We start from the raw sequence: 25,394 nt of genomic DNA, 5'->3' as shown, positions 1-25,394 counted from the left end.
CCCGCGCGCCCTTTTCCATGGGCGCGCAGTCCCCATCCTCCTGACAGCCCGCGGGGGGCACCGGCAGTAGAAGGCGCTGCCCCCGCCCGCCCGATCCGCTCCCTCTCCTCTTCCGCCGAAAGGCAAACGGCGCGCCCCACCGCTTAGGCTTTTGCTGCTTCTGGAGGGGTGGGCGCCGATCCCCCCCCTCCAGGAGCAGCAAAAGCCTAAGCGGCGGGGCGCGCCGTTTGCCTTTCGGCATCGGCGCCTTCCCCTCCACGAGCAGCAAAAGCCTCAACGACGGAGCCGAAAGGCAAACAGCGTGCCCAGTTGCTTAGGCTTTTGCTGCTTCTGGAGGGGTGGGCGCTGATGCCGAAAGCCTCAGCACCGTTTGGCTGCCGGGGGGCGGGGAGGAGAAAATCCTCCCCCCCTTCCAGGAGCAGCAAAAGCCTAAGCGGCGGGGTGCGCTGTTTGCCTTTCGGCTCCGACGCTTAGGCTTTTGCTGCTCGTGGAGGGGGGGTTGGCGGTGCCGATGCCAAATGCTTTCCCTCCACGGTGGGGGGTGCAGGGCAGGCACAGTCAGCCCCAGGAGACAAAGAGAGAATGAGAGAAAGGAAAGAGACAGAAAGGGAGGGAGAGAAAGAAAGAGTGAGAGATAGAAAGGATAGAGAGAAAGAGGGAATGAGAGAAAGGAAAGAGAGAGAAAGGGAGGGAGAGAAGGAAAGAGTGAGAGATAGAAAGGATAGAGAGAAAGAGGGAATGAGAAAGGAAAGAAAGGGAGGGAGAGAAGGAAAGAGTGAGAGAGAAAGGATAGAGAGAAAGGGAATGAGAGAAAGGAAAGAGACAGAAAGGGAGGGAGAGAAAGAAAGAGTGAGAGATAGAAAGGATAGAGAGAAAGAGGGAATGAGAAAGGAAAGAGAAAGGGAGGGAGAGAAGGAAAGAGAGAGATAGAAAGGATAGAGAGAAAGAGGGAATGAGAAAGGAAAGAGACAAAGGGAGGGAGAGAAGGAAAGTGAGAGATAGAAAGGATAGAGAGAGAGGGAATGAGAAAGGAAAGAGAGAAAGGGAGGGAGAGAAGGAAAGAGAGATAGAAAGGATAGAGAGAAAGAAGGAATGAGAGAAAGGAAAGACAGAAAGGGAGGGAGAGAAGGAAAGAGTGAGATAGAAAGGATAGAAAGGGAATGAGAGAAAGGAAAGAAAGAAAAAATAAGAGAACGAGAGAGAGAGCAACAGAGAAAGAACAAGAGAGAGAAAGAACAAGAGAGAGAAAGAAAATAAGAACGAGAGAGAGAGAAGGATGGGTTCACCACCTATGGTAATGGGTTGTTGTTAATAATAATAATAATAATAATGTTATTATTCACATTCTCACAGCAGTAAGAATCACACTAGCACAATACTGGAAATGAGGGGTACCAACCAAAAACGTAAAAAAAGATTTTGGAATGTTTGGAACTAGACAAATTGACATTAGAATTGAAAGAGAAAGATTTAGAATATTATGAAACTTGGAACTTACTGTATTAGTGGCTTCAAAGAAGGAAATAAAATAGGTTTTTTTGCCCCTAGACATGAGTGCTTCCGGTTCCAGTGGTAAAAGGAGGAGTTACACCATGGAGTATAAAAAAAGCGATTGTCGAAGAATCTTGGGGCAAAAATGTAGTGCAGTTCTGCAAGGAGAAAATGTTGGATCACCGACTGGTCCGAAAATGGCGTGCAGAATACACTAACCTGAGTGAAAAAGTGGAGAGCGGAATGGCTAAAAAGCGCAAGATTGGATGTGGTCGGCAACCAATGTATACAGAGCTGGAAAGCCTGGTCTCTGAATGGGTTGCAGACAGGAGAGCAAAGACATTGGTGGTGACCAGGGCTCAGATTCAGGAATATGCCCTTGCAGTGTCGCCACAGTTTGACATTTCCCCTGAACAATTCAAGGCATCACAGCACTGGGTGGATAACTTTCTTGAACGCAATGACCTGTCTTTGAGAAGATCCACAACCCTCTTTAGGTTGGAAGATGCTGAGATTGTTAAACGTGCATTAGCCTACAAGAGGTTTGTGGATGACATTGACTTCTCTAAATACAGTCTTTGCAACATGATCGCCATGGATGAAACCGCCGTGTTCATGGGCCAAGCAGCTCAAACCACCATTGATCAACGAGGTACCTCCTCAGTGTACGTTCCCTCCACCGCTTATGAAAGTGCACGTGTCACCTGCATTTTGACAATTCGTCTGGATGGCACTAAAGCAACACCGCTACTCATTGCAAAGGGCAAGAAGGAGAAGATTGAGCGGGTTTCTGGCATTTATGTGCTGGAAACTGAAAAAGCCTGGGCCACACAAGATGTTAAAAGAAAGTGGCTTGATTTAATGCTGCCGCTTGTAATGTGCGGGAACAAAAGAGGGATGCTGATCTGGGATGCAGCCAGCACACACCGCGCCAAAACCATGAAAAACTTCCTTCATGAGCGGAGAATCGACCAAATCATGATTCCTGCAGGGATGACGGCTTATCTTCAGACTCTCGATATCGCCATTAACAAGCCGTTCAAGGACTATCTGCGTGTGGAAATCAATGACTACATTGAAAACCAAATGGAGAGAAATGTACGTGGGAACTTTGTGAAGCCCAGACTGCCAGAGATTGTTAACTGGGTGAAGAATTCTTGGAATAAGATCACTAACACCTGCGTTGCAAATGCACTGCGAGCTGGCTACCTGGACAAAGCCTGCTCATTTCAGGACAGTGCCGTTGCTACCCATGAGAAATATGGGCCAATGATTCGGCAAGAAATGTCGTCCCGAGAGTCCCAAGAAAATCCACAGGAACCTAAGAGTGTGGATGTTTATGATGATATTCCTGAGGATGATAACATGGTTGTCATGGAATAAATCTGTTTTATCTTCCAATATTCCACTGCTCGTTCTTACCAATTTTCATTGTTTTACATGTTATGCAATGTTGTAACAAGACATTCTTGGCACTTCCTTTTATAAAACTGTTTTGTGGTGAATACAATACTGTTCAGGTTGTTAATAAATGTTAATTTTATGGTTAAAACAAAAAATTCGACAATTTTTTTTCCAATATAAGACATACCCCGAAAGTAAGATGTAGGGGGGCTTTTGGGGGTAAAAAGAAAGTAAGACGCTGTCTTACTATCGGGGAAACACGGTATTATTTGATGATGTTAAAAGTATTGTTGCAGGATGCAAACTGTTGCAAGTAAAGCTGCCTTTGCAATTGATGATTACAGTGATCCCTCTATTATCGCGAGGGTTCCGTTCCAAGACCCCTCGCGATAATCGATTTTTCGCGATGTAGGGTTGCGGAAGTAAAAACACCATCTGCGCATGCGCGCCCTTTTTTCCTATGGCCGCGCATGCGTAGATGGTGGAGTTTGCGTTCCACGCCGCCCATGCAAAGGGAAAACCCGATTCGGCTCCTCGCTGCTGCTGCGCTACCGAGCAGATCAGCTGCTGGGCGGCTGAAGGAACCTTCCCTGGGTCTTCCCGGCCGCCCACGCAAAGGGGAAACCCCGGCTCCTCGCTGATGCCCGCCGCTCGCCCACCCGCCAGCAAGAGGGGGAAGACCCAGGGAAGGTTCCTTCGGCCGCCCAGCAACTGATCTGCTCGGCGCAGCAGCAGCGAGCAGACGAAGATCGGGGTTTCCCAGCCGCCCATGCAAAGGGGAAACCCTGGCTCCTCGCTGATGCCCCCGCTAGCCCGCCCGCCGCCTGCCAGCAAGAGGGGGAGAGATAGAGAAAGAGAGAGAAGGAAAGAAAGAGATGAGAGAGGGAGGAAGAGAGTGTGAGAGAGGAAGAAGCAAGAGAGAGAAAGAGAGAGAAAGATGAGAAAGGAAGGAAGAGAGTGACGTCATCGGGTGGAAAAATCGCGATATAGCGTTTCGCGAAGATCGAGATCGCGAAACTCGAGGGATCACTGTAATTTGTCAAAGCCAAAGACATTTTGGGATTGTGCTCAAGTTGCTATTAATATTGATACTATCTTTGCTTCCTTTTCCCACAATTGTGCTACTTCTATTTGTAGGTCTTTATATTTTATAATTTTCTCCAGTTGTTTCTTTTCTTTTTTTTGTTGTCTTCTTGATAGACTTTTTTGTCTTATCATATGTTGTCAAGTTCTGGGGTATCGTGTGACAGATGCTTACTTGTTTGAATTCTGAAACACTTTACCTTCTTCATTTTCTATTACAGGTAGTCTTTAAGTCATAATGTTAATGGAATCTGCCCATTATAGCTGCAAGTTATGATCATTAAGCAAGGCACCATTTTGTGGTCCCCACAAGCTTTGGGTTGGCTTCCCCCCCCCAAAATACATGGTTTCGTGGGTTTTTGACCATTTCCAACACAACCACTCAGCTACCCAAGGGAGCTGTAGGCTGGCTCAAAGGCTAGTGGGGCATAAAAAAGTGTTGCAGCTTGCAAGACACAATCTGCTCCTTTCAGCTCCAGAACCCAGTAGCATGCTGCTTTCCTTTTAACTTCTGATGGAGAGCCCAGTTGATGTGTGAGGTTCAAATTTCCTATAGAGGCAGCCTTGTGCCATTCAACATTTGCTCATGTGTATGCAAAGATGATCAGGTCACCAAACTCTGGTACATATTCCTGTTTTGGAAGCATGCACACTCAGCTTATCACAATATAGATAGTTCTTAGTGATCACAATTGGAACAAGCCACATGGTCGTTAATGCAATTGTTAAGTGAAACCACAATTGTGCTTAATGATACTTCAACTTTCCTTCACTTCACAGACCTGCAAAGCTCTGCAAGAATGGCAGAACATTGGTCATAAACTCACTTTTTTCATCAGTGTCTTAATTGTGAATGATTGCAAGGACTACCGGTTAATTCTTCTTGGAAACTGATCCTGACTTGGAATTCATTTTTTAGAGCAGGGGTGTCAAATTGGTGGCCCGCAGGCTGGATGCCTCATGCTGATATCATGTGATGGCAACGTGATGCGGCAAGTTTGACCTCGTGTTTTAGAGGAATACAGACCAAAATTTCTATCTCAAGTTTTACCATATATTTAATGGTAAATGCCCAAATTGTTCTCTTCGGTAGCTTACCAGGTAGGGGAAAGTAAGAAAAGTATGCTCTCTTGATTCTTTGGTTTTAAGGTAAAGGTAAAAGTTCCCCTCGCACATACATACTACCCGTTCCCGACTCTAGGGGGTAGTGCACATCTCCATTTCTTTCTGTCTGAAGACGTCTCCATGGTCATGTGGCTCTAATGACTAAATGCCGAAAGTACATGGAGTGCTATTGCCTTCCCACCAAGGTAGTCCCTACTTTTCTACTTGCATTTTCACATGCTTCCAAACTGCTATGCTGGCAGAAGATGGGGCAAGTAATAAGGAGCCTCACTCGTTATGTGACATTAGTGATTCGAAATGCCGATCTTTCTGATCGACCTGTAGTTTTACCTGTCATTAATTTCAGGCACACCCAGTGGCAAAGATGCATTTTTAAAAAACAAAAATGCATATTATGTTGATATAACATAATACAGATCTTGGTTAACCTGGAAAGAAATAAAGTGGGAATTTAGGCTTGGTTTAATAGTGTCATGGACATGCTAAGTAATTGATTACTTTCAACTAATTTGAATATAATTTGGCTGTATTATTGGTTTTACAGAAAGAACATAGTTTTATGTGTTCAGCTCACATCTTCCATTTGATTAATGATGTTGCTTTAATATTTCCTATATAATGGGCTTTCTACAATACATTCCCATGGCTTTTTTACACATACAGAGCATGACCTTCCATAATCAAGTTGTTTCTGAAAGTTTCATCCAGAAATTCCTGGTATAGACTTTTAAAAAAATACTCCATTCCTTTCCTTTCCTCTTTTTTTTTGTTCCTCTTCTCCAAAGATTTGATTCCCACAAATGGTACTAAATTTAATTATACTAGTTGAATATCCTTGATTAATTTAATATGTGTTTTCTTGCAGGGAGAAAGGTGTTAGTTCAATTACGAAGGTTCAATTACTTCTGTAAGTCTTCTCTGTTGATACGATGCTCTGCATCACAAAAGGTTCCATTTTGACAGCACAAAAATGAGCATTTGAAGAATGAATTTTCCATTAGATTATAGGATTAGGAAGCTATAACATCTCTCAGTTATTCACCATTAGAAACTAAAAAGCTTGCTAATATCTTTATTAAAACAGTCAATTATTTTACACAGGTAGATATTAATTTGATGAAAGCCTTATAAATAAGGCAAAATTCATTTCAGTTTCCTGTCTCCCAAATAATAAATTAACATAATTTGTTATCAGCACTGCTCTTAAAAGAGGAGCTGCCTTCTCAGAGTTTGGACAAATTAATGTAAACAAAGGGACTCTTAATTCCAGACTTTAGGTACAAGTAAATAGCAACTGATGGTTTATTTTCAATATTGCTTTAGAGGTTTGATCATGGTGAATTTGGCTAGTGTACACATCTCTCTGCTTGGCATACACATTCACCAAATATAAGGATATGTGTATAAAGTCGTTCATTTGGATTATCTGGATCGGGACACGGCATCTCTATTTCCTTCTTGTAGAAAGTTGTTGGCACGCAGCACTTGCATTGTTTTTCTATCCTTGCATTCTTCTGCCTGTGAATAAGAAAAGTGTTATTTTTGATGAGGTATGCATGTGTTTACCAAGGTAATTAGTTTAAAAATACAGAAATTGTTTCCTTGGATATTGTAAATGTAAGAAAGGGTTAATAATATTAATACTATTGATCAATAGCATTTAGACATGTATCATTTCATATTGCTTTACAGCCCTCTAAGTGGTTTCCAGAGTCAGCATGTTACCCCCAACAGTCTGGGCCCTCATTTTACCAACCACAGAAGGATGGTAGGCTGAGTCAATCTTGAGCCAGTTAGGATCAAACTCCTGGCAGTGGAATGCAGAGTTAGCACCACCACAGTTCTAAGTAACTCAACAGGCAAATAGTTTGATATATTGTACAGCTTTCTGTACCTAAAGATACCCTAAACTTAGGAAATATATCATGTCAGAATTATTTACATAGAAACATAAAAGACTGACGGCAGAAAAAGACCTCATGGTCCATCTAGTCTGCCCTTATACTATTTTTTGTATTTTATCTTAGGATGGATCTATGTTTATCCCAGGCATGTTTAAATTCAGTTGCTGTGGATTTACCAACCACGTCTGCTGGAAGTTTGTTCCAAGATCTACTACTCTTTCAGTAAAATAATATTTTCTCATGTCCCCCAACTAACTTCAGATTGTGTCCTCTTGTTCTTGTGTTCACTTCCCTCCTGAACCTTATTTAACCCTTTGACATATTTAAATGTTTCGATCATGTCCCCCCTTTTCCTTCTGTCCTCCAGACTATACAGATTGTGTTCATTAAGTCTTTCCTGATACGTTTTATGCTTAAGACCTTCCACCATTCTTGTAGCCCGTCTTTGGACCCGTTCAATTTTGTCAATATCTTTTTATAGGTGAGGTCTCCAGAACTGAACACAGTATTCCAAATGTGGTCTCACCAGCACTCTATATAGCGGGATCACAATCTCCCTCTTCCTGATTGTTATACCTCTAGCTATGCAGCCAAGCATCCTACTTGCTTTTCCTACCGCCCAACCACACTATTTTTTTACATAAAATATTTACATATTTTATGTAAAATGTGTAGTATATTTGTGTGTCTGTGTGTAACCCTATGTGACAGATATAGCCCTTTGAAAAATGTCTAAAACATTTCTAAAAGTTTTGATCAATCATTATGAAAGGGAAACATACTTTGACATTTTTCTGAGTACTATGTGGAATATCATACATGCATATACTACGTTAATATTATTTCCTTCCAGTGATCCAGTCAGCTTTTTAAAAGTAGCTAAACAATAGTATACCAAATTACTATACCGAATTATACCAAATGGAAAAATAATTCTGCACCAAGTGAGAAATCAAATAGGTTCCTAACCAACATAGCTGACAACTTTGTTGTCCAAAAGGTAGAGGAGGGAACTAGAGGACCGCCATGCTGGACTTAATACTTACAAATAGAGAAGTAGTGATAGAAGGAGTGGAAATTGCAGGAACTTTGGGGGAGAGTGATCATATCATACTAGAATTCAACATAATGCAAACGCAAACAATAGAACACAATGATACCAAAGTCTTAGATTTTAAAAGAGCTGATTTTGATAAACTCAGAACTTGGGAAAAACTCCTTGGATGAAAGTCCTAAAGAGATAAACAACTCAAGATTTTTTGGAAACTGCAAAATATTATAAAAGCCCAATACTATACACATATTGCAAAGGAGATGAACTCACTTAAGAATATTTTATGTCAGTATCTTAGATTTGTTTAATATAATCCTTTACATGAGTTATATTCTCATGTTTTACTACTCAATTTTAGCATATTATACTGCATTTTAACTTATTATTTATTCAAATTCCCTCTATTTTAGCCAATTTTATTGTATTTTAACCAGTCACAGTTTTATGACGACCGATGTGGTCCTTTTCCTCGCTTTGATATGGTCGATTGACTAATCAAATAAAGTTGATATTGATATTGCACGATAGTATAATACAATAAAAACAAGAAATCCAAGAAGAAACCAAATGGCTGTATAAAGATCTCTAACAAATTGAATGGAAAAAGGACAAAAAATGGAAAGAGGGACACATAACTAAGCCAAAATATCATCAGATAGCCAGAATCTGTAAAGAAGTAGTAAGGAAAGCAAAGGCCCAGAATGAACAAAGACTTGCAACAAAAGTCAAAGATAATTTAAAAAGTTTCTTCCAACATATAAATAACAAGAAAATAATCAAGGAAACAGTTGGTCTACTAAAAAGAAGACAGCAAGGAAGTAAAAGACAAGAGAGAAAAAGCAGAGCTGCTTAACTCATTCTTTGCATCGGTCTTCAGACAAAAAGAAACTATAGTCCAATTTACCTGAAATATAACTGCAAAAAACAGACTGGAAACTGAAGTTAAGATAAGCCAAAAGAAAAAAAACCCCAAACCAGTAAGAGAACACGTGTCTGAACGTGATGAATACAAATCGCCAGGACCAGATGGATTATACCCAAATTAGTAAAGGAGCTTATAGATGTCATCTCAGAACCAATGCACCAGATCTTTAAAAAATGCTGAAACACTGGAAGATTGGAAAAGTGTAGAGATGGAGGCCATGTGAAGGTTGTGTGCAGCAAACTGCCTACTTCAAACGGGCCTGTCATACCTACATGATCTTACCCAGTTCATATAGCCAGGGTGATTTAGGACATTACCCCTGGCTGGTGATCTCATCTAAGTTGAATCAACAGTATGCTCTTAAGGAATTGCGGGGATAATTCACCAATGAAAATGCTGTTACTTTCTTCTACCTTTTGCTGCTTGGAAAACATCTAATCCCCACTTAAAAAGCAATAAACACTGTGAAGGCAGACATCTTAGCATCCTGCAATGACTCCATCAGAAAAGAGCTGATCTGGTTCCCATCTTCAAAAAAGGGGGGAAAAAACAACAACCCAGAAAACTACAGACCAATCACCTAACATCAATACCAAGGAAGATACTGGAAAAAAAGAATTAAAAAACAGATCTGTCAATACCTAGAAACGAATAAAGTAATAACTAGCAGCCAGCAGATTTGTTAAAAACAGATCGTGTCAAACCAATCTCATTTCATTTTTCAACATCATGACTAAATTAGTAGATCAGTGAAACACCGTGGACATAATATACATAGATTTCAGAAAGGCATTCAATAGCTAACACCCTAGAACTGTGAGGGTAAATCTATGACACATTTGGCATGCGGATCTATCTCTGGGGGCACACAAGGTATTACATGCTGGCCAGCTGATTTTCAGTCTTCTGGAGAGAGTGGGGGCGGCCATTTTCACTCTAGCCAGGCTTCAGGAAAGCCTCTGGAGCCTGTGGATGGCAAAAAATGGACCCAATAGGCTATCGAAAGTCCAGAGGCATCAGTGCATGTATGGCGGGGGGAGGGGGCAGCTGGTGAGAGGGTTGTATGCTCATGCGTGAGGGAAGTACATTGCATTATGGGTGTGGGCACGCACATGCACACTATCACACATGCTTACACCATTTTGGCATCCAAGCAAAAGAAAAAAAGGTTTGCCATCACTGCCCTAGAAGATAGGCTCAAGATCTAGATTGATCTTGACAGACTTGAGTGCTGGGCCCTATCTAACAAAATGAAATTCAATTTAGAAAAAGGTAAAGTCCTACACTTAAAAAACCCAAAAGTATAAATATAAACTGGGTGAAACCAGGCTTAATAGCAGTGACTGTGAGAGAGATCTTGGATTCCTAATGGACAACCAGCAAAACATGAGCCAACAGTATACAGCGGCAGCCCCAAAAGCCAATGTAATCCTAATTTGCGTCAACAGAGGAATACAATCAAGATCGAATGAGGTACTAATACCACTCTAGAAAGCCTTAGTTAGACCACTCCTGGAGTATATTGCATACAGGTTTAGTCGCCACACTATAAAAAAGATTTTGAGAATCTAGAAAAAGTGCAGAGAAGAGCTTTTGTTGTATCGATCTTGTATTATAGATGAGCAAAAATAATCTGCCACCAACATATAAGCTAGAACTGGAAAAATAAATTGAAATATTTTACTAATATCCATTCTAATCAAGTAGTAGGCCTAATGGTTGCTGGAAAATATGCAGTATTATCTTATTTACCTTGTTGATGAGGGACACACACCTTCACAGCGGGTTAAAGTAACATTTGAAACACAACCCCTATAAAACACATGGTCCTCATATTCAACAGTATGACATGGAACTGTAAAATATTAAAAACAACAATTAATGTAAGTGTAAGAATTCTGTCTCCTTTTGGCATTAATGTAGATTTAGGCCTATTTGTTGTTAGCCGCCCCGAGTCTGCGGAGAGGGGCGGCATACAAATCCAATAAATAATAATAATAATAATAATAATAATAATAATAATAATATGTATCTTTACTACAAGAAGCTATTGCAACAGAGTGCTAATACACAATGCAGCACAGAAAATAGTAAACATTAGATTTTACAACTGCTAATCTTTGATTTCATCATTATATTAATAAATGCAGTCCTTATTGCTAAAGACCACAACATATTTAACACAATATTGAAAAACAATTATTTGGCTTTAGAGAATTGGTTATAGAATATGAGTGATAGCTTTTTTTTGCAAAACTATATTATTTTAGATAAGGGTAAAAGTTTCCCTGACTAACCAGTCACTCTAGGGGGCAGTGCTCATCTCCGTTTCTTAGTCAAGGGAGCCAGCATTGTCTGTAGACACTTGGTCATGTGGATGGCATGACTATATGCTGAGGCCACACTAAGGGCTGTTACTTTACTAAGTGCTACCTATTTATCTATTTGCATTTGCAATCTTTCGAACTTCTAGGCGGTCAGGAGCTGAGGCAGGAACAAAAACTCACCCTGCCACACAGTGTTTAAGTCTTGAACTTCCAACCTTCCAGTTGACAAGCCCAGCCTCATAACTGCTAGGTCATGGCACCTCCATACTATTTTACAGGGCAGTAATATATCTCAGATTCATATAAATTCATATAGTCATTCTAAGAATTATAAAATAGAATGGAAAAGTTCAACTCTACATCTTGTCCAATAAGTTGAAGTCTTTAAAAACTTTTGAGTTGAAAGTTAAGTATGTAGGCCTATGTTTACTGTATTTTCTTTGCACACACTATTTAAATAGACTAAAGTCAAGTATGTAATTGACTGAAACCCCAGAGAATAATCATTTGATACCCAGACATTGAGTTTAACCAACCTGGTGGGACTGGAACACTGGTTGTAATATTTGGAGCTAAAAAAGAAAAACAAATCCAAGATTTAAAATTGCATCCAGTCACCAAACATTACAAATCTTTAGACAAATTTGAAATCATGTGATCCATCAGCTCAATTTTTTCAAAAGGCTAGTTCTGCTAAACACATTATTTTCTTGCGAGGAAGGAGTACTGATTTATTTAACGGCCCACAATTGAATGCTGGCTCCATTTTATGGAAGATTATCATTCTATATGAAATGTCTTCAAATTATATAATGTAAAGAGATCTCGACTTATACATTTGACATATTCCTTCAAACGTGTACCCACCTATTCCCATTTTAGCCTACACATTTAGTTTGGAAAGTTCCCTAGCCGCCAGTACAAATTATGGTGGAAGGATGTACTGATGTGTGGTGTCAATTCTACAAGTAGTCTTTGACTGACAGCAGTAATGGAGCTCAGAATTTTTTCTGTAAGTCATTACGTAAGTTGAGACACCCAGGGGACTGGACCTGATTTTATGACATTTTTGCAATTATTAAGTGAACTCTGCAATACAGAAGCAAATCCACATATTTCTATGGGTAATTCTTGCCAGAAACCTGCTGAAAACAACTGGCAAAAAAGTTGTAAAATGTGATCACATGACTATGGAACACTGCAACTGACCATAAAGGGAGCTGGTTGCTAAATATTCAAAATGTGTCCATGTGACCACAGTGATGTGTGCATTCATCAGAATTCCAGAATCAGGTGGTAAGTACTGTAACTTTGGGGGAATCTGTCATAACTTTGAACTGTCACAGGCAACCAGTCATTAAGTGAGAACTACATATATATAGGGATGGATGCAATTGGATATAGTCCTATGAGAGTGATTATTTCTTAAATCTGTTACTTAATCTTTTTTTGTTTAGCACTTTCTTATATTAATGTATCACAAATAAATGCTTTGCAATTGAGATAAATTATTTTTTAAAAAAATTCATCATTAATGAAATTGCAATATTTGCTATAAAATACTGTATATCAAAGTTGGAAATCTGCATTCATTTACTTATGTACATACAAGTTATTTATTAATTACATTTGCAGGGTTTATGTTGCTCCAATCAGAATCAAAACTCAATGGATACCCAACTTCATAAGTTGGGATAAAGGTAACATAAATAATGTAATCTTATATCATAATCAATACATTGACTTGTATAAGACCAGATAATAAAATACAGTCAACAAAACATGGTTAAAAAATTCAATAGCTTGAGTGAGAGGGGAAAAACTGAGACTCCCAATCCTTGTTTAAATAGCCATGTCCTAACAGACTTTTGGTTGGTCCTTCAAGATAATCAGAAAACTCACTCCACAGGAAAACCAGAACTCTGACATTGACTGCCATGCATAACAGAATCTTGCAAATCTGTTGATGCATCTCTTTCCATCCTTCTTACATTTTAGGAAGTCAAGGAGTATATTGTCCCGTGTCCCCCCTCCCCAGGATTTAAGCTATGTTTCTGTCATCTTTGTTTATCAAACTTTTTCTGAATACAGTGATACCTTGTCTTACAAACTTAATTGGTTCCGGGACAAGGTTCTTAAGGTGAAAAGTTTGTAAGACGAAACAATGTTTCCCATAGGAATCAATGGAAAAGCGATTAATGCGTGCAAGCCCAAAATTCACCCCTTCTGCCAGCTTAAGCGCCCGTTTTTGTGCTGCTGGGATTCCCCTGAGGCTCCCCTCCATGGGAAAACCCACCTCCAGACTTCCGTGTTTTTGCGATGCTGCGATTTCACTGAGGCTCCCCTCGCTGGGAAACCCCACCTCTGGACTTCCATTGTCAGCGAAGCGCCCATTTTTGCGCTGCTGTGATTCCCCTGCTGTGATTTCCCTGCAGCATCACAAAAACACGGAAGTCCGGAGGTGGGGTTTCCCATGGAGGGGAGTCTCAGGGGAATCCCAGCAGCACAAAAATGGGTGCTTCGCTGGCAACGGAAGTCCGGAGGCGGGGCATCCCAGCTGCCGTGGTGGGTTTGTAAGGTGAAAATACTTTGTAAGAAGAGGCAAAGAAATCTTAAATTTCCGGGTTTGTATCTCGAAAAGTTTGTAAACGAGGCATCACTGTATTTGCTTCAAGGCTATCTCCCTGCCATTCTGCACTTCCAAAAGGGAAGGAGTCATTTGATAGTTCAAGTCTCTTTGGGTGTTATTAAAAATTTGGATGGTATAAAAGTCCAAAGTTGTCCACTATGAGTTGAGTGGCAAATAATTTCAATATACAGTACAAACAAACAAACTGTATGGGAACGGTAGCCTTTGGGAGCCATCACAGAGGATGTTTTATGAAAGCAACCCACCTATGTTATTCTGGAAATCAAACCTTAGCTGGACAAATAGTTTTTGAGACGGGAAAGCATTTGTGATATATAAATTAGGGAAGCTTTTGATTAAGAAAATGAATTATGAAAAAGTTGTAAAACTGTATTTGCCTCTGTATGCCTGAGTCTCTTGATAAAAATGAAGAACAAATAGCACTGGAGATGCTTTCCAATTACAATGCAATGTGAGTCATGGAAAAGTATACATTATTCCTTTAATTCTTATATTTTCCTTTCCTAATATTAATATATGCTGTGACAGAATTTTATTAGTATATTTTGAGGGCATTTAAATATAAAAAATAAAGCATTCCTAAGATCAGAAGTTGTCCATTTGATTCTCAAGTGTTCCATATCTGAAGGGAGAAGAAAGGAGAATCAAACCCAGTAGACATTTGCAAACTCACAATTTCCAAATAAAGAAAAAAGTAGACTGTATACAGAAGACAATCTGCTAGTGTTGTCCCCTGCTTTCTTGGATCATAAAAAATATGATTGTGTAGCTTATTAAATGCAGAGCCAGCTGAATTACATGACTGAGTCACTGTGCTAGAATGGGAAATAAATTCATTACTATATTTAAGTGCTTAGTTAATGTCTCTCAACAGCTGCTGACAATTGAAGCATTGACACTGGTGTTCAGTGCCAAGTTACCATTATCCTAAAGATTTGTCTATGTTTAACACAACAATATTTTGTAAGCTGCAGCCTAAAAACTATTATAATAAAAACAAAAGTCAGTTTGTTTTATGAAAATTAGAAAACCTGATTCCTTAAGTGTCAGACAAAAATCTGCACATTATTTTGCATATGATTTTTCACATTACAAAATAATTGTTGTCATGTGCAAAATCAATATCTCCTTCAACTTTCCCATCAGCCAACAAATACTTACTGTAAGGAGCACTTGTAGAAGATAAAGTAGTAGAAGTGAGAGTGACAGTAGGTCGCTCGGTAGTCCAGGTGGTCTTGGTGGGTATGGTTATGGGAGTGCTGGAGAAAGTAGAAGTTGCACTTGTTGACACACTGGGAACAAAAGATGTGCTTAGACTTGTTTTCCAAGTAGTTCTAGGAGAAGGTGAACTGGAGATATTAACTTGTCTTGTAGTGGTAAGAGAGAAGGTGCTAATTGAAGTTGATTCTGTGAAAAAAGAGATCAAAAAGACAGAGCTTGAGAGGTGAGAAGTTAAGAAAGTTGTCCTTAGTGATGTTGAGAGAGCTGTCTTCCATCCTGTGGACAGGAAATATCTAAGAATGGGAGAATGAACTATTGCAAATATGGTACAAATAAAACAAGAAACCAGGAAGGAAAAATGAGGCATTTGTAAAGCATGCAAAATATTTAAAAAATATAGAGCTGACAAAAATTTGCACTAAAGCATTCTGGGATTTGCAACAAACATATTTCTTTAAACACATTATCAAGTAGGAAACATGGAGAAAATATGCAAACGTGAATGAAATAAAGAAGGGAAAGTACCTTATTCCATTGAAAACAAATGGAATCTAAATTATAGAGCAATTGTAGAGCAAATCCTACAAAAACTATTTCCTTTTGAATCCCAAATACTGCAAAATAATAAAACAGATATATTTTACTATGAGTATCTCCTCTATAACCTTCATCATGTATTTTACTATGTGTATATATATATATATATATATACCCACTAAAACTCTCACTGTGTATTGGACAAAATAAATAAATAAATAAAAAATTTCCTTTATAGCCTTATTAGTAAAGGTGGTAATTCAGAATTGTTGTGTTATTCACATGGAAAAAGAAAACGTGATGAAAGAGCCACACTGGACAAAAAATATCCTGAAATGCTTCTGGTGATCATTATAGGATTCTTCAAACTGAAATATAAATTCAGAATGATTGTAAGCCGCTCCGAGTCCACGGAGAGGGGTGGCATACAAATCTAATAAATTATTAATTATTAAATTATCATGTGGGAAACTTGGAAAATATGAAATTTCTCAAGCATAATGTTTCTGACTCATTGCAGGGTACTGGTGGTTGAGGTCAAGATACTAGAGGGTAACTAGTGTCACTTGGGAGGAACGAAGGAAGGTTGGAAGGACAAAAAGAACAGTGGAAGGAGAGAACAAATAAATGGAGGGAGGGAGGGTGGGAGGGAGGGAGAAAGGGAGGGAGGGAGGGAGAAAGGGAGGGAGGAAGGAAAGAAGGAAGGAAGGAAGGAAGGAAGGGGGAGGGAGGGATAAGTTTGAGTTTGAGTTTAATTGGATTTGTATGCTGCCCCTCTCCGAGGACTCGGGGAGGCTCACAGCATATAAAAGAGAAGCAATAAACAATCCAATTAATATACATAAAAAAACAATCTTTTAAATTCTAATTTTTTAAAAAAAATTCCATAACAATTCATTCAACAATCATACTAAGAAACATTCATTGGTCAGGGGCAATGTTCCCTCTAATTTTTTTTCAGGGTGGGTGGAAAAGTATAGTGTCTGAGCGGCAGTCCCCTTGGGACTGAGCAACATAGAAGTATAAATAAATAAATAAATAAATAAATAAATAAATAAATAAATACATACATACATACATACATACATACATACATACATACATACATATATAAATCCCTTCTTTTTTATTAAAAGAAAATAATAATAATACAAAACCAAAATCTATTACTATTAAAACTAAAACAACCAGCAAAACCAAAAACATAACTATTAATAAAAACAGGTGAGGGCGGGTTTTTTTCCCCTCTGTTATTATTTAAGTGCTTTTACAACTATTACACTGCAAAAACATATGGACTACTCAAATTGATCAGGGTAAATCAATAGATGCAATCTACATTGACTGTTGTAAAGCTTTCAATTCTGTAGTTCATGACAAACTGCTTCATAAACTAAAATCCTATGGCATCTCTGGACCACTACATGATTGGTTAACAGCATTCTTGCATAACAGATAACAAGTGTTCTACAGTGGTTCTCCTCCTACCTCTCTGGCCGGTCGCAGTCGGTGTTAGTGGGGGGTCAGAGGTCGGCTCCGAGGTCTCTCCCTTGTGGGGTGCCTCAGGGGTCGGTCCTCTCCCCCTTGCTATTTAACATCTACATGAAACCGCTGGGTGAGATCATCCAAGGACATGGGGTGAGGTATCATCAATATGTCGATGATACCCAGCTTTACATCTCCACCCCATGCCCAGTCAACGAACCGGTGGAAGTGATGTGCCGGTGCCTGGAGGCTGTTGGGGCCTGGATGGGTGTCAACAGACTCAAACTCAACCCGGATAAGACGGAGTGGCTGTGGGTTCTGCCTCCCAAGGACAATCCCTGGGGGGGGGATTATTGACCCCCTCAGAGAGGGTCCGCAACTTGGGCATCCTCCTCGATCCACAGCTCACATTAGAAAACCATCTCTCAGCTGTGGCGAGGGGGGCGTTTGCCCAGGTTCGCCTGGTGCACCAGTTGCGGCCCTATCTGGACTGGGACTCATTGCTCACAGTCACTCATGCCCTCATCACCTTGAGGTTCGACTACTGTAATGCTCTCTACATGGGGCTACCTTTGAAAAGTGTTCGGAAACTTCAGATCGTGCAGAACGCAGCTGCGAGAGCAGTCATGGGCTTACCTAGGTATGCCCATGTTTCACCATCACTCCGCAGTCTGCATTGTGGCGGCACCGGCTCTCTGGAACCAAGTCCCCCCGGAGATTAGAACTGCCCCTACTCTTCCTGCCTTCCGTAAACTCCTTAAGACCCACCTTTGCCGTCAGGCATGGGGAAATTAAACATCTCCCCTGGGCACATTTAATTTATACATGGTATGCTTGTGTGTGTGTCTTAGTATATGGGGTTTTTCTTAAATCTTTAAATATTTTAATTAATTGGATTATTATAATTGTTTCACTTGTTGTGAGCCACCCCGAGTCTTCGGAGAGGGGCGGCATACAAATCCAAATAATAAATAAATAAAAATAAATAAAGTGGTCAAAATAGGAACTGCCATATCTAATCCTGCTCCTGCCAACAGTGGAGTCCCTCAAGGCAGTGTCTTAGGACCAACTCTCTTCATACTCTACATAAATGAACTTTGTGACCACATTACAAGCAACTGTGTTCTCTTTGCTAATGATATTAAACTATTTAATACCACTGACAATGCTGCTACCCTTCAAAAGAACCTTGATCATTTAGCTGAATGGCCTAACAACTGGCAACTGTCTTAAAAGAGAGGCCAGCGTTCACAACTTGTCAGAAGTCTAAAGGGCCACATCAGAGTAGAATAGTTGACAGAGTTGCTAAACAAGCAACTGTGTTCTCTTTGCTAATGATGTTAAACTATTTAATACCACTGACAATGCTGCTACCCTTCAAAAGAACCTTGATCATTTAGCTGGATGGTCTAACAACTGGCAACTGTCTTAAAAGAGAGTCCAGCGTTCACAACTTGTCAGAAGTCTGAAGGGCTACATCAGAGCAGAATAGTTGACAGAGTTGCTAAACCCAACATCATCTCAACTTACCACTGGTGCTCTTTATTGGTGTTGTCACTGAGGTTGAAGAAGGCTGTGTACTAGTGCTTTGGGTGCTTGTTGTGGGGGTAAATGTAATTGTGCTGCTGGGTATTGAGGTGGTGGAAGTGATAGTTGTAGGCATGGGGGTGTGGCTACTAGTGGAAGCGGGAATTGTTGTGGGGGTCACTGTTGAAGTTGTTGGGAGAGGTGTGCTGGTCCTCAAAGTAGAAGAGGGTGAGACGGATGAAAATGGTGGGGTCCTATGTCTTGAAGACATTTCATGTGTTGAAGCTGAAAGAGAGAAGAAAGAATACAAGTAGTAGCAGTGCATTGTGGGATTAAAATCTAATCATAAGGATACCCCTAAATAAGTTTGCTGGCAATAGTATAATAAGTTTTACTTGGGTTGGAGGTGTTGAATGTGCCAACATGGATTCTAGTGTCACTGCGCAGGAAGGTAGGAAGGGTGGAAGGATGGAACGAACAGTGGAAGGAAGGAACAAATAAAAATTGAGGGAGGGAAGGAGGGAGAGAGAGGGAGAGGGATGAGAGGGTAAATGGGATGGGTGAGTGATATTTAATGTCAGGCAAGTGCACTAATAATAATAATAATAATAATAATAATAATAATAATAATAATAATTTATTCAATTTGTATGCCGTACCTCTCCGCACAATGAAGTGAAGGATATCAATAAGCAGCTGACCAACCCAAGAAAATGGGTGTATCCTTGATTTTGGTGCACAATTGTATCATGCCTCAAATGAGAGTGAGAGGCCAGGGCACACAACAGGTCAGATGTATGAAAGGCCACATCAGAGCAGTATAGTTGACAGTGTTGCTAAACCAAACAACTCTACTTACCACTGGTGCTCTTTGTTGGTGTTGTTGAGGTTGAAGAAGGCTGTGTACTAGTGCTTTGGGTGCTTGTTGTGGTGGTAAACGTAATTGTGCTGCTGGGTATTGAGGTGGTGGAAGAGATAGTTGAAGGCATGGGGGTGTGGCTACTAGTGGAAGCGGGAATTGTTGTGGGGGTCACTGTTGAAGTTGTTGGGAGAGGTGTGCTGGTTGTAGAGCTGGTCCGTGTGATGGGGATTGTGGAGGTTTGAGTGGAGGTTATGGTTGTTGGGATGGGTGTACTACTTGGTGTTGATTTTGTAGAGGTAGAGGTGGGCAGAGTAACAGTAGAGGTTTCTGTTGTGGTTTTTGGCATTGGCGTGGTTGCAGTCCAAGTTGTTTCTGTGGTCCTCGAAGTGGAAGAGGGTGAGATGGATGAAAATGGTGGGGTCCTGTGGCTTGATGACATTTCATGTGTTGAAGCTGCAAGAGAGAGAAAATAAATACAGATGGTAGCAGTATATTGTGGGTCTAAAATCTAGTCATAAGGATACCCCTAAATAAGTTTGCTAGGCAGTAGTATAATAGGTTTTACTTAGGTTGCTGGTGTGCAAAGTGCCAATGTCACTGTGGGTGGGAGGAAGGAAGGGCAGAAGGAAGGATGGAAGGAAGGAACAAAGAAAGAAATGGAGGGAGGGTGGGAGGGAGGGAGAAGAAATAAAAGAATGCTTACAGAAAATGGAATTAGGAGAAATATCTGAAAGGAACAAGGAAAGTTTGGACCAGGAAATAATACTAGCAGAATTCGAGAGAGCGATTCAGAAGCAAAGAAGCAAAGAAGAGGACAAGAGGGGAATGCTACAACGAGCTTCAAAATCTATTGAAAAATTTGTTATTATTAAGAATGGAACATTTTTCGATATGTGGTGGACCTGTCCTCAATTTTTTTAAAAAAATAGCATAAAATACAAATTTGGATAAAGTAAATTACATTGCAAAAATCTGAGTTGTATATATATATGTATTTGTATATATTCAAAGAAAACTATTTTTAAAAAGAAGGGAAGGATATTAATAAGCAGTTGAACAACCAAGGAATGTGGGTGTATGCTTGCTTTTTGTGCACAATTGTATCTATGCCTAAAAAGAGAGGACAGGGAACACAAAATGTCATATGTCTGAAGGGTCACATCAGAGCAATATAGTTGACAGAATTGATAAACCAAGCATCTCAACTTACCACTGGTGCTCTTTGTTGGTGTTGTTGAGGTTGAAGAAGGCTGTGTACTAGGGCTTTGGGTGCTTGTTGTGGTGGTAAACGTAATCGTGCTGCTGGGTATTGAGGTGGTGGAAGTGATAGTTGTAGGCATGGGGGTGTGGCTACTAGTGGAAGCAGGAATTGTTGTGGGGGTCACTGTTGAAGTTGTTGGGAGAGGAGTGCTGGTCCTCGAAGTAGAAGAGGGTGAGATGGATGAAAATTGTGGGGTCCTATGTCTTGAAGACATTTCATGTGTTGAAGCTGAAAGAGAGAAGAAAGAATACAAGTAGTAGCAGTGCATTGTGGGATTAAAATCTAATCATAAGGATACCCATAATAAGTTTGCTGCCAATAGTATAATAGGTTTTACTTGGGTTGGAGGTGTGGAATGTGCCAACATGGATTCTAGTGTCACTGCGCAGGAAGGAAGGAAGGGTGGAAGGATGGAACGAACAGTGGAAGGAAGGAACAAATAAAAATTGAGGGAGGGAAGGAGGGAGAAAGAGGGAGAGGGATGAGAGGGTAATTGGGATGGGTGAGTGCACTAATTATTATTAGTGCAAGTGCACTAATAATAATAATAATAATAATAATAATAATAATAATAATAATAATTTATTGGATTTGTATGCCGTCCCTCTCCGCACAATGAAGGGAAGGATATCAATAAGGAGCTGACCAACCCAAGAAAATGGGTGTATCCTTGATTTTGGTGCACAATTGTATCATGCCTCAAATGAGAGGCCAGGGTACACAACAGGTCAGATGTCTGAAAGGCCACATCAGAGCAGTATAGTTGACAGTGTTGCTAAACCAAACAACTCTACTTACCACTGGTGCTCTTTGTTGGTGTTGTTGAGGTTGAAGAAGGCTGTGTACTAGTGCTTTGGATGCTTGTTGTAGTGGTAAACGTAATTGTACTGCTGGGTATTGAGGTGGTGGAAGAGATAGTTGAAGGCATCGGGGTGTGGCTACTAGTGGAAGCGGGAATTGTTGTGGGGGTCACTGTTGAAGTTGTTGGGAGAGGTGTGCTGGTTGTAGAGCTGGTCTGCGTGATGGGGGAGGTTTGGGTGGAAGTTATAATTGTTGTGATGGGTGTACTACTTGGTGTTGATTTTATGGAGGTAGAGGTGGGCAGACTAACAGTAGAAATTTCTGTTGTGGTTTTTGGCATTGGAGTGGTTGCAGTCTGAGTTGTTAGTGTGGTCCTCGAAGTAGAAGCGGGTGAGACGGATGAAAATGGTGGGGTCCTATGGCTTGAGGACATTTCATGTGTTGAAGCTGCAAGAGAGAAGAAATGAATACTGGTAGTAGCAGTGCATTGTGGGATTAAAATCTAGTCATAAGGATACACCTAAATAAGTTTGCTGGCAATAGTATAATAGGTTTTACTTAGGTTGGAGGTGTGGAATGTGCCAACATGGATTCTAGTGTCACTGCGCAGGAAGGAAGGAAGGGTGGAAGGATGGAATGAACAGTGAAAGAAAGAACAAATGAAAGTGGAGGGAGGGAAGGAAGGATGGAAGACGGAAGGGATGAAAAAAGGAAGAGGGAGAAAGGGAAGGAGGAAGAGAGAGGTAGAGGGATGAGAGGGTAAATGGGATGGGTGAGTGATATTTAATGTCTGGCAAGTGCACGATGAAGGGAAGGATATGAATAAGCAGCTGACCAACCCAGGAATGTAGGTGTATCCTTGATTTTGGTGCACAATTGTATCATGCCTCAAATGAGAGGCCAGGGGACACAACAGGTCAGATGTCTGAAAGGCCACATCAGAGCAGTATAGTTGACAGTGTTGCTAAACCAAACAACTCTACTTACCACTGGTGCTCTTTGATGGTGTTGTTGAGGTTGAAGAAGGCTGTGTACTAGGGCTTTGTGTGCTTGTTGTGGTGGTAAACGTAATCGTGCTGCTGGGTATTGAGGTGGTGGAAGTGATAGTTGTAGGCATGGGGGTGTGGCTACTAGTGGAAGCAGGAATTGTTGTGGGAGTCACTGTTGAAGTTGTTGGGAGAGGTGTGCTGGTCCTCGAAGTAGAAGAGGGTGAGACGGATGAAAATGGTGGGGTCCTATGTCTTGAAGACATTTCATGTGTTGAAGCTGAAAGAGAGAAGAAAGAATACAAGTAGTAGCAGTGCATTGTGGGATTAAAATCTAATCATAAGGATACCCCTACATAAGTTTGCTGGCAATAGTAAAATAGGTTTTACTTAGGTTGGAGGTGTGGAATGTGCCAACATAGATTCTAGTGTCACTGCGCAGGAAGGAAGGAAGGGTGGAAGGAAGGAAGGGTGGAAGGATGGAACAAACAGTGGAAAGAAGGAACAAATAAAAATTGAGGGAGGGAAGGTGGGAGAGAGAGGGAGAGGGATGAGAGGGTAAATGGGATGGGTGAGTGATGTTTAATGTCAGGCAAGTGCAATAATAATAATAATAATAATAATAATAATAATAATAATAATAATAATAATTTATTGGATTTGTATGCCGTCCCTCTCCGCACGATGAAGGGAAGGATATGAATAAGCAGCTGACCAACCCAAGAAAATGGGTGTATCCTTGATTTTGGTGCACAATTGTATCATGCCTCAAATGAGAGGGCGGGGGACACAACATTTCAGATGTCTGAAAGGCCACATCAGAGCAGTATAGTTGACAGTGTTGCTAAACCAAACAACTCAACTTACCACTGGTGCTTTTTGTTGGTATTGTTGAGGTTGAAGAAGGCTGTGTACTAGTGCTTTGGATGCTTGTTGTAGTGGTAAACGTAATCGTGCTGCTGGGTATTGAGGTGGTGGAAGTGATAGTTGTAGGCATGGGAGTGTGGCTACTAGTGGAAGCGGGAATTGTTGTGGGAGTCACTGTTGAAGTTGTTGGGAGAGGTGTGCTGGTCCTCAAAGTAGAAGAGGGTGAGACGGATGAAAATGGTGGGGTCCTATGGCTTGAGGACATTTCATGTGTTGAAGCTGCAAGAGAGAAGAAATGAATACTGGTAGTAGCAGTGCATTGAGGGATTAAAATCTAGTCATAAGATACACCTAAATAAGTTTGCTGGCAATAGTATAATAGGTTTTACTCAGGTTGGAGGTGTGGAATGTGCCAACATGGATTCTAGTGTCACTGTGCAGGAAGGAAGGAAGGGTGGAAGGAAGGAAGGGTGGAAGGATGGAACCAACAGTGGAAGAAGGAAAAAATGAAAATGGAGGGAGGGAAGGATGGATGGAAGATTGAAGGGATGAAGAAAGGAAGAGGGAGGGAGGGAAGGAGGAAGAGAGAGGGATAGGGATGAGAGGGTAAATGGGATGGGTGAGTGATATTTAATGTCTGGCAAGTGCACAATGAAGGGTAGGATATGAATAAGCAGCTGACCAACCCAGGAATATAGGTGTATCTTTGATTTTGGTGCACAATTGTATCACACCTCAAATGAGAGGCCAGGGGACACAACAGGTCAGATGTCTGAAAGGCCACATCAGAGCAGTATAGTTGACAGTGTTGCTAAACCAAACAACTCTACTTACCACTGGTGCTCTTTGATGGTGTTGTTGAGGTTGAAGAAGGCTGTGTACTAGGGCTTTGGGTGCTTGTTGTGGTGGTAAACGTAATCGTGCTGCTGGGTATTGAGGTGGTGGAAGTGATAGTTGTAGGCATGGGGGTGTGGCTACTAGTAGAAGCAGGAATTGTTGTGGGAGTCACTGTTGAAGTTGTTGGGAGAGGTGTGCTGGTCCTCGAAGTAGAAGAGGGTGAGATGGATGAAAATGGTGGGGTCGTATGTCTTGAAGACATTTCATGTGTGGAAGCTGAAAGAGAGAAGAAAGAATACAAGTGGTAGCAGTGCATTGTGGGATTAAAATCTAATCATAAGGATACCCCTACATAAGTTTGCTGGCAATAGTAAAATAGGTTTTACTTAGGTTGGAGGTGTGGAATGTGCCAACATAGATTCTAGTGTCATTGCGCAGGAAGGAAGGAAGGAAGGAAGGGTGGAAGGATGGAACAAACAGTGGAAAGAAGGAACAAATAAAAATTGAGGGAGGGAAGGTGGGAGAGAGAGGGAGAGGGATGAGAGGGTAAATGGGATGGGTGAGTGATGTTTAATGTCAGGCAAGTGCCATAATAATAATAATAATAATAATAATAATAATAATAATAATAATAATAATAATAATAGTAATAATAATAATAATAATAATAATAATAATAATAATAATAATAATTTATTGGATTTGTATGCCGTCCCTCTCTGCACGATGAAAGGAAGGATATCAATAAGCAGCTGACCAACCCAAGAAAATGGGTGTATCCTTGATTTTGATGCACAATTGTATCATGCCTCAAATGAGAGGCCAGGGGACACAACATTTCAGATGTCTGAAAGGCCACATCAGAGCAGTATAGTTGACAGTGTTGCTAAACCAAACAACTCAATTTACCACTGGTGCTCTTTGTTGGTGTTGTTGAGGTTGAAGAAGGCTGTGTACTAGTGGTTTGGATGCTTGTTGTAGTGGTAAACGTAATCGTGCTGCTGGGTATTGAGGTGGTGGAAGTGATAGTTGTAGGCATGGGAGTGT

At 40.6% G+C, this 25,394-nt stretch overlaps 1 protein-coding gene across 1 annotated transcript; it reads right to left on the bottom strand.

Annotated features, from left to right (window-relative positions):
* Positions 1-6,161: 6,161 nt before the first annotated feature.
* Positions 6,162-25,386, bottom strand: LOC139163389 (uncharacterized). The gene is made up of 12 exons (XM_070744239.1): positions 25,257-25,386; positions 24,345-24,623; positions 23,511-23,789; positions 22,645-22,923; positions 21,655-22,104; positions 20,806-21,084; positions 19,593-20,048; positions 18,737-19,018; positions 15,125-15,370; positions 11,850-11,885; positions 10,739-10,841; positions 6,162-6,621 (listed from the first exon to the last, which is right to left on the bottom strand). The coding sequence occupies exons 1-12, from the start codon at positions 25,384-25,386 to the stop codon at positions 6,450-6,452; spliced, it is 2,991 nt and encodes a 996-aa protein (XP_070600340.1). The 3' UTR covers positions 6,162-6,449.
* Between the last annotated feature and the right edge of the window lie 8 nt (positions 25,387-25,394).

This window comes from Erythrolamprus reginae, chromosome 1, assembly GCF_031021105.1.
Source record: "Erythrolamprus reginae isolate rEryReg1 chromosome 1, rEryReg1.hap1, whole genome shotgun sequence".
NCBI classification, from domain to species: Eukaryota; Metazoa; Chordata; class Lepidosauria; order Squamata; family Dipsadidae; genus Erythrolamprus; species Erythrolamprus reginae.
This window is presented reverse-complemented; position numbering and strand designations above follow the sequence as displayed.